The sequence below is a fragment of the Dreissena polymorpha genome, chromosome 7, assembly GCF_020536995.1.
Source record: "Dreissena polymorpha isolate Duluth1 chromosome 7, UMN_Dpol_1.0, whole genome shotgun sequence".
NCBI classification, from domain to species: domain Eukaryota; kingdom Metazoa; phylum Mollusca; class Bivalvia; order Myida; family Dreissenidae; genus Dreissena; species Dreissena polymorpha.
In genome coordinates this window covers 50039589-50052779 of record NC_068361.1, presented here as the reverse complement: position 1 = coordinate 50052779, position 13191 = coordinate 50039589, and the positions used below count along the sequence as shown (strand labels likewise).

At 39.0% G+C, this 13191-nt stretch overlaps 1 protein-coding gene across 1 annotated transcript; it reads left to right on the top strand.

Annotated features, from left to right (window-relative positions):
• The first annotated feature begins 1598 nt into the window (after positions 1 to 1598).
• On the top strand, positions 1599 to 13175 carry LOC127839449 (alpha-L-fucosidase-like). The gene is made up of 9 exons (XM_052367822.1): positions 1599 to 1912; positions 3171 to 3416; positions 3690 to 3796; positions 4736 to 4866; positions 5163 to 5296; positions 6476 to 6573; positions 10647 to 10779; positions 11194 to 11364; positions 12271 to 13175. The coding sequence occupies exons 1-9, from the start codon at positions 1818 to 1820 to the stop codon at positions 12578 to 12580; spliced, it is 1425 nt and encodes a 474-aa protein (XP_052223782.1). The 5' UTR covers positions 1599 to 1817; the 3' UTR covers positions 12581 to 13175.
• The last annotated feature ends 16 nt before the right edge of the window (positions 13176 to 13191 follow it).

Below are 13191 nucleotides of genomic sequence, written 5' to 3'. Positions count from 1 at the left end.
CTTATATAATTAAAAAAAATGGTTCTGACATATAATGTCTCGACTCCAAGCAGCACGAGCCACCTGCGATCATGGCAAGCCCAAACTAACTGCAAATAACTAACTGCACAAATAAATTGTATATGAGTGCTGACTCCGGGGGACGGCCATCAGCACTCCCAACAAAATCATATTTCCCCCCAAAAATGTGCTAGATAAAAAGCGTCCATCCGGCACTGATTGCCATATGGTCACCCAACAAAGCTGACCTAGCAGCCTATATATGCCCTCTCCTCGAAACCGGCTGGGCCAGCGATGACGGGTGGCCACTGCCAATAACCTTTGGCAGCAGGGCGGATGGACGCATGCTTGGAGTCGGAAGCAGTAAATGTTTGCTATGTTTGATGCAGACACAGTGGACTGTCCAGATTTACCGAATACAGAAAATGTATCGAACATTATATAAGACTTTTTTGTTTATTTGCAATAAGCAAGAAGATATATTGCATTTTATTTGAAATTCGTATACATCAGAAGTTAGTGGATTGCTATTTGAGGAAACGGGACATCTGCAATATGCTGCCATCGTAACTCCAGTCCAGCCTGCGCATCTGCGTAGTGTTGTCAGGATATGCATACTGAGGAGGATACTGATGAGATACCGTGCTTTTTATATCAGAAAGCGTAGCCCCTGACCAGACAGTGCAAGTGCGCAGGTTGGGTTTGAGCTCCGTGTATGTCATAACTTGTATATGTCCCTTTTGGGGAAAGAACCGGTAGCTATCCAATTGGGAAATTTGTGCGCGAAAAACCCTGAAATTGGGAAAATCCGAGTCGCGAAGACTTCATATTGGGAATTTTTTTGTATTTGATTTTTTTGCTCCTAAATACTTTAAAATTGATAATTAAATGTCGTCAAGTTGTCAATATTATATTTACGTATTTATCAAGCCAAAGACCTGCATAGGGAAACTAACTAAATGTTGCATTTTATTTATAAAAAAAAAGGGAATTCGTTTGACAGCAATTGGGAAATTTTTAGTTTTTTTTTGTTTGGGAAAGTGCCGTTTTCCGGTACTTAATAAAGAAGGAAAAAAATCGCTGATTGTCCATCAGACCATTTTTCGCATGACGCGGATGTAAAAGTGTTATTTGAATGTTTGGAAAGAAGACGGCGTCTAAATCACACATAAAATGTTTAGATGACGAAGAAATGAAGTCATACTAAGCCACGTGAGGACACATGTAATCACACGTAGTACAATTTGTGACTACGACCACTATTATGTGGTTTAATAAGCGTGCATTTCATAACAAACATTTCAAGGGGATGGATATGCGACTTTAAAAAAACACAATACGGAAACCTTTCTTTCTAATTTTATAACGTAGAACAGTAAATTTTCTACCTTTATTTCAAAGCCAGGATATACGCCGAATATATTTTTAAAGATATTTCTTGTTTCAATTTTGTCAATTAACCAAACGGGAAAACGTCTATTTAACCCATGTTTACATTAAAACCCGCTGTTTTGTGCATGTAAACCTTCAATACATCGACACATCTAACAGCGCCAGTAGGTTGTATGGCATTTATGTTTATACATTTGACTTCCCAATAACTTTAATACTAAATGGCTTTACATTACTGTCTAAAACGTACTTAAAACGCAACTACACGATCGATGTTCATGCGGTGTGTGTAACGAACCGCTTCATTGCTTATAGGCGACCGCGTCTACATGGATAGAGTTGGCTTGTATTAAACATCACATAAAATAAGACAAGCGTTTAATGAGGACATTCTCAAAAAGATACTATTTGTGAAAACGTTTACCATGCCATCGATTAGTACGATACTCGTATTTCTTGTGGTGGTACATGTCGGATATGGGGTACGATACGAGCCAAACTGGGAATCATTGGACTCCAGGTACAGAAATACACGTTAAATCGAAAGTAGAAATGTCTTATAAACACGCGCGGGTGAGTCATTTGAATTCATTGACGACTTGTGTTTCATTGCGGACACAATATTCAGTAGACTAAACAGTATTTGTTTTAAAAATAGCATAATAATGAATGATCTTTAAAAATATATGACTCTATCCTGTTTTTCAAAGCCACACAGAAGATACGATTTATAGAGTTTGTGGCAATCAGGGATAGTAATTTGCTCCGGACGGTCATAAATTCGGACATTTTAATATAAGGTTTAAAAATCAAATATTCGAATATATTCGAATAATGACAAACGAATATTCGAATATCGTTTCCAGTATTCGTTCCCATCCCTAATATAAACTGATAATTGAAAAAAAAAACACGGTATTTTACAACTTTTCTTTTCTTCGTCGTCGTGGTTGACAGTCCCTTTAAATCGAACGTGGAAATGTCTCATAAACACGCGCGGGTTAGTCATTTTTAATCGATTTTCGTGTCACTGCACCTTCGGAAAAACACCCGGAAAACTTTTAGTGTACTGATTGTTACAGCTTGGACAACCTGCACTAGTATATAATTAAAACCTATGCTGAGTTATCCCTCCCCATGAAATTAATTTGTGAAATGTACGACGGTCGAATTCAGCAGATCAACTAATATACTTCGAAAGACAAATACCTTTCCTATTCTAGCATTTTTTCCGAATATTATTCGTTTACAGTGCGAGTTTCATTGTACTCTTCAGCCATTATCGGATAACCTTGGTCTTTATGACGGTGTCGGGTACCAGGGGTTGTCTCCGGCTATCTCCAAATAGGTCATTGTGTAGTAAATCTCTCCCAGTGATACTGTAGTAGTGAATTTCATGAGGCCAGGTCGGTCAAGGTCACTGGTAATTAAAATATAATAAAATGTTTACCGCTCAATAATTTGAAGTTGGGTTGAGTCATATTCTGTAAGTTTGAGTCAGGATAGTTTCCCTACAGACTTTGCTTCAGGCTTGATTAAACTCAACTAAATTAATTGATGAATATTTAAACATTCTTGTTCCTTGACATAGTCACACATCTCGTTTTAGTGTACATTGTATTATATTTCAGCTAAAGTTGGCGCAATGATATTAGGCATTCAATTCAGCAGCTGCATAATTTATAGATAAATCTACATACAAAATGATCTCAGGCAGTTACATCGAAAGGAAGAAGCAAACATAAGCCATACAAACATCATCGATCACATTATTTCAGACCTCTACCTAGTTGGTACGATGAGTCCAAGATCGGGATATTCCTGCACTGGGGCGTATTCTCAGTGCCTAGCTACGGATCTGCGTGGTTTTGGTACTACTGGAAGACAGGTGTTAAAAGATACGTCGATTTCATGGCCAAGAACTACCGACCAGACTTCACGTACGCAGATTTTGCCCCAGACTTTACAGCAGAGCTCTTCGATCCGAATGATTGGGCCGATCTGTTCAAGGCCTCTGGGGCCAGGTAACACTATGCGTTATTTTCATGGACTAAATGTTTGGATAAGTAGGGCCAGATGGAAAACCTGTCACTGGTTTTTCCTATGTCTACAACTGTTGATAATATCAGAATATCGGGATTCCAGTCGTGTTTTTGTCGCTTTGCTTTTTTATTATTCCATGCCTATTATTCGTCTGACTTTTCATCATCAGAAGCTTGTCTTGTAACAGGAACTAATATACTTACAAATCATTAGACTTCTGAAACCAGTTGAAGGCCTGATTATTCTGTTCGTAGATACGTTGTCCTGACCAGCAAACACCATGAAGGCTTCACCAACTGGCCCTCGAAGTACTCATTCAATTGGAATTCTATGGACGTGGGGCCTAAACGGGACCTCGTGGGTAAGTAAAAACAGAACATTGCGTCATTAAATGCTTGGAAATGTGTTTAAAATAGACTACCATATACACGGTGACTTAATGTTAAGTTAAAGTTACACATATAGGTCTGCAATTAAAGAACCCTGCTCAAAGTTTGGGAAAATGTAAATTAAAAACATTCCTCCTATTTTTAACAAGCAAACATACACTCCTTTATAAGCAATAAACTGTTTGTGTATCAATTATCATAAATTAAAATAGGAAAAATTATAAAGCGGATGTAATGCTTTTGATAAATAAATTAGCAATAACGTGTATTACCAACATAGTTATTAAAGAAGTGCTAAAAAGTAAAATGCGAGAGCTTTTGCTTCGACAGACGCGTTTTTCCAAGTTCATTTTTCACCTGTTTACTGCAATAACATAATGACAAGCAACATATTAAAGACCGGAAGTTGGTCATTTTTGCTAAATGCCAACTCTTTGATATGACACAATTGTTAAATAAATCCAACCAAATTGTCTTTCAAATGAAGTTATCTTACCATTTGAACACCATCGACATTGTGTCGAGTGTATTTTTACCTTCTTTATTTATGTCAGCACACATCGCCAAACTTTTCATTAGCAATAGCAAGGTAACGACCTACACGTTAATGAGTGATCGAGAACATCCGCATATAAGGTCGATATTAAATTGAGAAGCGCTGTGAGAAAACGGAGCTTAATGATATGCGTTATGTGTCGTCTAGATAAGCGAATGCAGTCCACAAGGCTACGGAGGGACGATACTTCGCCTTGACTGGATTTTTGTTTAGAAGAGACTTCCTTTCAAGGAAACATCCAATGCAAGCTTAATGTATTGTTCTTGATAAGCCTGAACGGACCGCACCGAGAGGACACTTTACGCACATGCATTAAGCCCAGTTTTAACAGAACGCGGCCAATTTATATTTCAAGGTGAACTCGCCTCTGCAATTCGCAGCCGGACGAATATTCACTACGGTCTCTACCACTCACTGTTTGAATTCTTTCACCCGCTGTACCTGAAAGACAAAGAAAACAACTTCAAGACCAGGGACTTTGCAACGGTGGGTGGCTGCGCATGATACGTTATAACAATCACGTGAATAATGCAAATGTACCTTTTTATGACTATTGACCTCTATATGAAATCATTGATTTAACAAACGTAACAAATATATATCGATATTATTGAAGGCATATAATCAGAACTTCATATGATTTTGTAAAGTAAGGCATTTGTACATGAAAAACACAACCATATCCAGTGGCTTTTGTTGAATATCGCTAAATATTTGCTGTTTTTTATGTTCTCCTCGCATAGTTGCGGATATGTTCTATTGATTTCTATACACTCATACAGACCAAGGCTATACCGGAACTGTACGAGCTGGTGTACAACTACAAACCGGAAGTGATCTGGTCTGACGGCGACTGGGAGGCACTGGACACCTACTGGAACTCCACGGGCTTCCTGGCCTGGCTCTACAACGATAGGTCAGCATGCATAATTACACGGTATTCTGCTAGATGTATTATAGGCTCTACAACGATAGGTCAGCATGCATAATTACACGGTATTCTGCTAGATCTATCATAGACATGATACCGATAGGTCAGCATGTATAATAACACGGTATTCTGTTAGATGTATTCTAGGCTCTACAACGATAGGTCAGCATGCATAATTACACGGTATTCTGCTAGATGTATTATAGACATGACACCGATAGGTCAGCATGTATAATTACACGGTATTCTGTAAGATGTATTCTAGGCTCTACAACGATAGGTCAGCATGCATAATTACACGGTATTCTGCTAGATCTATCACAGACATGACACCGATAGGTCAGCATGTATAATTACAAGGTATTCTGTTAGATGTATTCTAGGCTCTACAACGATAGGTCAGCATGCATAATTACAAGGTATTCTGCTAGATATATTATAGATATGACACCGATAGGTCAGCATGTATAATTAAACGCTATTCTGACGGATGTATTTTAGGCTCTACAACGATAGGTCAACATGCATAATTACACGGTATTCTGCTAGATGTATTCTAGGCTCTACAACGATAGGCCAGCATGCATGATAACGCAGTATTATGCTAGATATATTCTAGGCTCTACAACGATATGGCAGCATTCATAATTACACGTTTTTCTGCTAGATATATTCTAGGCTCTACAACGATAGGTCAGCATGCATAATTACACGGTATTCTGCTAGATATATTATAGGCTCTACAAAGATAGGTCAGCATGCATAGCTACACGGTATTCTGCTAGATATATTATAGGCTCTACAACGATAAACCTGCATGCATAGCTACACGGTATTCCGCTAGATATATTCTAGGCTCTACAACGATAGGTCAGCATGCATAACAACAGGGTATTCTGCTAGATATATTCTAGGCTCTACAACGATCAGCATGCATCAGAGCGAACTATTCCACTAGATACATTTTAGGTGGTCATTGTTTTCATGTAATACATATAAATATGATGTTGAGATTATTGTTCCATTTTATATTTGATCACACTGAAAACGTTATTTACCATACTTAAACTCCACTATGTCTCAATTTCACTTCCGATATGATTCAATAAAGTTATACTTTAAAAAAAAGTTTTAATACGCTATTTATATTGTATGTGCCAACAGTCCAGTCAAAGACGTAGTAGTGACAAATGACAGATGGGGCGGTAACATCGAGTGCAAACATGGCGGATTTCTCTCTTGTTCGGATAGATTTAACCCCGGTAACGACAGTTCATACACTCATCTTAAAGACCTTGGGTCTGTCTTATAAAAGTTCTTGCCAAAGGTTTAAGTAGCGACATAATTGTGTAGCTTAAAAATAAAAGAGTTAAAGCCCCATAAACACTAAAAATCAACGAATATTTCGTAAAATATTTCGTGAAATAAAGTAAACACATAAACAATCAGTGTTCCTTATAGCAAAAAGCCAAAACTTCAACTCTAGATGTGGTCTGGTAACATAGATTTAACGAGATTCAAATTGATGGTTTTTAGCTCGACATTTCGAAGAAAATGAGAGCTATACTACTCGCCCCGGCGTCGGTGTCGCCGTTGGTTAAAGTTTTTTAATAAGGTTAAATAACTTTAACTCTATCAAAGATAATAAACTCAAACTTATAATACTTCTTTATGGCAACAAGACAATTATGTATGTCAAGTTGCATAACTCTGTCATCATTATTTTAGAGCTATGCCCCTTTTTATACTTAGAAAATTGAAAAGTTGGTTTGGTTTTGTGTTTGGGTCCATTTTATTCCTAAAGTATCAAAGCTATTGCTTTCATACTTGCAACACTTACTAACTATCATACGGGGACTGTGCAGGCAAAGTTATGTAACTCTGACTGAAATTTGAACAGAATTATGGCCCCTTATATACTTAGAAAATTGAAAATTTGGTTAAGTTTTGTGTTTTGGTCCATTTTACTCCTACAGTATCATACCTATTGCTTTCATACTTGGAACACTCGCTAACTATTATATGGGGACTGTACAGGAAAAGTTGCATAACTCTGGTTGGCATTTTGACGGAATTATGGCCTTTTTTGACTTAGTAACTTTGAATATTTGTTAAATTTTGTGTTTAAATGCACTTTACTTCTGAAGTATCAAGGCTATTGCTTTAAAACTTCAAATTCTTTCTTACTATCATGAAGGTACTGTACCTGGCAAGTTGGATTTGACCTTGACCTTTGAATGACCTTGAATCTCAAGGTCAAATATGTAAATTTTGCTTAAATTGCCATAACTTCTTTATTTAGAATCAGATTTGATTTATACTTTGACAAAACAACACTTACCTGACATAACACAATGGACTTCACCCAAACCATCCCCCACGCCCACACCCCCAGAATACCCCACCTTAATTTTTTTTTTCTCCCGGTAGGGGGGGCATATTGCAGATGAACTGTCCGTAAGTCTGTGCGTCCGTCCGAAAACTTTAACATTGGTCATAACTTTTGCAATATTGAAGATAGCAACTTGATATTTGGCATGCATGTGTATCTCATGTAGCTGCACATTTTGAGTGGTGAAAGGTCAAGGTCATCCTTCAAGGTCAAGGTCATAGGTCAAATTTTGCAATATTGAAAATAGCGACTCGATATTTGGCATTCATGCATACCTCATGGAGCTGCACATTTTGAGTGGTGAAAGGTCAAGGTCATCCTTCAAGGTCAAGGTCAATGGTCACATTTTGCAATATTGAAGATAGCAACTCGATATTTGGCATGCATGCGTATCTCATGGAGCTGCACATTTTGAGTGGTGAAAGGTCAAGGTCATCATTCAACTTCAAAGGTCAAATTTTGCAATATTGAAGATAGCAACTCGATATTTGGCATGCATGCGTTTATCTTGGATCTGGAGTGGTAAAAGGGCAAGGTCATCCTTCAAGGTCAAGGTAAAAGGTCAAATTTTGCAATATTGAAGATAGCAACTCGATATTTGGCACGCATGTGTATCTCATGGAGCTGCACATTTTGAGTGGTGAAAGGTCAAGGTCATCATTCAAGGTCAAAGGTCAAATTTTGCAATATTGAAGATAGCAACTCCATATTTGGCATGCATGCGTATCTCATGGAGCTGCACATTTTGAGTGGTGAAAGTTCAAGGTCATCATTCAACGTCAAAGGTCAAATTTTGCAATATTGAAGATAGCAACTCGATATTTGGCATGCATGCGTATATCTTGGATCTGGGGTGGTAAAAGGGCAAGGTCATCCTTCAAGGTCAAGGTCAAAGGTCATATTTTGCAATATTGAAGATAGCAACTCGATATTTGGCACGCATGTGTATCTCATGGAGCTGCACATTTTGAGTGGTGAAAGGTCAAAGGTCAAGGTCATCCTTCAAGGTCAAAGGTCAAATTTTGCAATATTGAAAATAGCAACTCCATATTTGGCATGCATGCGTATCTCATGGAGCTGCACATTTTGAGTGGTGAAAGTTCAAGGTCATCATTCAACGTCAAAGGTCAAATTTTGCAATATTGAAGATAGCAACTCGATATTTGGCATGCATGCGTATATCTTGGATCTGGGGTGGTAAAAGGGCAAGGTCATCCTTCAAGGTCAAGGTCAAAGGTCAAATTTTGCAATATTGAAGATAGCAACTCGATATTTGGCACACATGTGTATCTCATGGAGCTGCACATTTTGAGTGGTGAAAGGTCAAAGGTCAAGGTCATCCTTCAAGGTCAAAGGTCAAATTTTGCAATATTGAAGATAGCAACTCCATATTTGGCATGCATGCGTATCTCATGGAGCTGCACATTTTGAGTGTTGAAAGGTCAAGGTCATCTTTCAATGTCAAAGGTCAAATATATGGCTTCAAAGCGTCGCAGTAGGGTGCATTGTGTTTCACGAACACAGCTCTTGTTTTTTCTAATAAATGACCACGCTCCTCCACATTATTCCCCTCTCCACCCACACACACAATTTTTTTTTGTGAAACATGGTTAAAAAAAAACAACACAAATGTTTATTATTTTATTTTTGAAAGACCGTCCAACTATCCCACCCAAGCTATTGCTATCAAACTTGAAATATAATCTTATTAGTTTGTTTTATGTTTTTAAAAATGTTCAATAGATTGTGGAAAATATACCTGAACTCATAATCGTCTATAATGTCCCACTTCTTTAATACATTAGTGATCATTATGTTTCAATTATGGTCCACTTCCAGTTAGAATATGACTATATTACCTTGACCTTATTGAATATGAACAATTTCCCCATGATAGCTTACGTTATACTGTCAAGCACTCGAAAAGTCGAGCGTGCTGTTTTCTGACAGCTCTTGTTATTCTTTGTTGGACAATATATTCCATGTGAATTTCCCGAGACGAAATCCGAACATTCACGAGCGAACGCAAGCAGGCAGCGTCGGGGGCACGCCGAAGTGCTCGTGAATAAATTATGTTAGTAATGAGCGGAACTCTAAGTTGTTCAGCAAGAAAAATCAAAGCGCTGAAGGCACTTAAGTTGTTCGCTGTTGTCCTTGATTAGCTTGTGCGCATTGCACAGGCTAATCAGTGTACACAGGCTAATCTTATTTGACCTGCATTAAGCCCCGTTTTCCCAGAAAGCAGCCGATATGTACAGATTTCAATGATAAACACTAGACTGGCCAATGTCGTTTTACAAGCTGGTATATACACCCACTGCTAGAGGGTATAAACACTCACTGCTAGAGCAGAATCCTTTTTCGGTCGAGCTACAAAGACCCGTGAAAAGGCCAGTAGGACCTGTAAATAAACTCTGATATACACACAAAACCATTTTTCGTCTGCTCAATGCAGACAGGCAGCGGTTATAGTCCCTAGCAGAGTGAGTTGTGGTTCTTGCCGTACTTAAGGCTTCTAGACACATACTGATTTGCAAAATATGCTCTGTTAATTTAGCTGGCCGCTAACGCGACCAACTAAAAACAGAGAGAGCCTGCACACATGATAGTGTATGGCGGGCAATACATAACTTTGTATATGGATAGTTTTATTTAATTTGGAGCGCACTTGCCTGTGCTTGTTATTATGTCCGCGCGTTCACTCGTATATGATCGGATATCGTCGCGGAAAATTCTGATGGATTATATTGCCACACACAATATTACAAAAAAATACTTTAGATTTTAAATAATGTGTGATGAAAGAATGGTGTTATAAAATATTCATCAACATCATCATTCTAAGTGCTGCCGTGTCACCTACCATGGCCACTGAAGTTATCTAACGGTTTAGATATTGTGTTCGTGTAATGTATGGGCTTTCAAACCTCTGACCACTTAAAGGAACGCTACAGAAGCGGAAGTGGGAGAACGCCATGACGATCGACAGATATGCGTGGGAGTACCGCAGAGATGTGACGCTGGCGGACATGCTGACCATGGAGGAGCTGCTCACTCAGGTCGCATCCACAGTGAGGTAGGGTGTTGGTTTTAGTTTAAAACTATTTATTTGAGCTCGTTGGTATTGAAAGCGTCATGTTTATTGAAACACTCTCGATTCCGTTTACTGGGTAGAACCAGTATTTGGTGTATAACGAACGATCACACAGTGGAGATCGAACCCATGACTTTCCGGTCGCTAGCGAGAGACCGTGTCCACTACGCAACGGCGATCTGAAAAATAGATGTTTGTTGTGTACTTCTTGTGCATGTACTACCGGTATATTGATGTGATACAAATCTAATCATGTCTATGTTTCACATAAACTTTTCTTATATTTCTGTGGATTGATCTTTAAGTTTGCATTTTATACATTAATTCTTGGATGTGGTCCCCTTTAGAAATTTAATTTTCATAAAGAAACTTTTTATAAAGGCCTGAATATTGTAGCTGCGGCGGGAACATTCTCATCAACGTTGGTCCCACGAAGGACGGTCGGATAGTGCCGATATTTGAGGAGAGACTCCGCAGTCTGGGGCAGTGGTTGAACGTCAACGGAGCGGCGATATACGGGACCTCACCCTGGATGTACCAGAACGACACCGTCACTAAGGATGTCTGGTAAGTTATCTCCCCTTGGATTATCGGAGACTCCGAGTATGGGTTAGTGGTTGAACGTGAACGGAGCGGCGATATACGGGACCTCACCCTGGGTCTACCAGAACGACACCGTCACTAAGGATGTTTGGTAAGTTATCTCCCCTTGGATTATCGGAGACTCCGCAGCCTGGGGCAGTGGTTGAACGTAAACGGAGCGGCGATATACGGGACCTCACCCTGGGTTTACCAGAACGACGCCGTCACTAAGGATGTCTGGTAAGTTATCTCCTCTTGGATTGTCGGAGACGCCGCAGTCTGGGGCAGTGGTTGAACGTGAACGAAAGGCGATATACGGGACCTCACCCTGGGTGTACCAGAAAGACACCGTCACTAAACATGTCTGGTAAGTATTGCTCCCTTAACATCAGCTTGGTTGGAGGTGAACTGGGAGACCAACTACGACAACTCACCCACGGTTTTACCAGAACGAAACCTTCACGACCAATGTCTGGTGAATATTTCTCCCGTTATCACCTCCAACTGGGAAATGGTTGAACTTGTATATCTGGTACGGTCCTTTGCAATTGGCCTATTATAACGACTGTTTTAACGGGTATGTCTGGTAAGAAAAATATGTGGTTTGTAACAAGTTTACTGCATTTCAATTTGATTGACTTAAGCAACACTTCATATAATTATACAAACAATTCTAAAGAAGTCTTTGTTTCTTCGATTCCATGTTAAGATTTAAAGGTTCGGTGCTGGATCTCTGGATCTTTAACGATATGCTATAATGCTTAATATTACTTTTGTTTAATGATTATTGAGAGTTTATATACGCACATTTAAAATCTGGATACAAAGCATTTAATAGCATTTGATAATATTTACAGAGAATACTTTCTTTAGTGTTTTCTTACATTCCAGGTACACGTCGAAGAAAAACTCCCAAGGCTCACTAGATGTGTTCGCCATCTTGCTGCATTGGCCTGACCCTGGGAAGTTCTACCTTGGAAGCCCCACGGCCACACTGAACACCACAGTTACTTTGCTGGGATACGACACGCCAATCAAGTGGACCGCATCCGCCGAGTATGCGCAGGGAATCACTGTGATGATTCCCGCCATACCGTTCAACAAGATGCCATGCAACTACGCCTGGGTGCTGAAGTTGCAGAACTTGGCGGCATTGCCGCTTTATCGTGATTTTGACGATTATTATAATGGCAATACATAGAAACATGAATTCCTATCTTCGAATTACTCGTTCGTTTACGAGGTATTTTTATGCCTCCGGATCGAATGATCGCGGGTATATTGTTTTTGACCTGTCTGCCTTTCATTGTATGTGTCTGTCTGTCTGTCATTGTATGTGTCTGTCATTGTATGTGTGTGTCTGTTCCATAACTTAAACCTTGGTCATAACATTTGCAATATTGATGATAGCAACTTGATATTTGGCATGCCTGTGTATCTCGTGGAGCTGTACATTTTGAGTGGTGAAAGGTCAAGGTCAATGTCATCCTTCAAGGTCAAAGGTCAAATATATGGCTTCAAAGCGGCGCAGTAGGGGGCATTGTGTTTCACAAACACAGCTCTTCTTAGTTATGAAAACACATTCCACGTGTTTGTATCCACGTTATACTTGCAACTCACTTTGTATTTTTAAATTCATTCTCAAAACTTCGTTCTTAATGTCGAAATCCTGTTTGGTGCAATTTTTGTTTCGTTTATGTAGTGACTTTTTGCATTTACTGGATACTTATAATCAGTTCTCACAGTTTACATTTTGTAATTGTTACTTGAAGTTTTTTAATAAATGTGCATTTTGATATCAGTTTTAGTTTT

Bases quoted from the DNA above. Each gene is read 5' to 3' on its own strand.
- LOC127839449 (XM_052367822.1), top strand. From the start codon at position 1,818: ATGCCATCGATTAGTACGATACTCGTATTTCTTGTGGTGGTACATGTC. The intron at 1,913-3,170 runs GTACAGAAATAC...ACATTATTTCAG, and splicing joins TGGGAATCATTGGACTCCAG to ACCTCTACCTAGTTGGTACG. The intron at 5,297-6,475 runs GTCAGCATGCAT...ATGTGCCAACAG, and splicing joins GCCTGGCTCTACAACGATAG to TCCAGTCAAAGACGTAGTAG.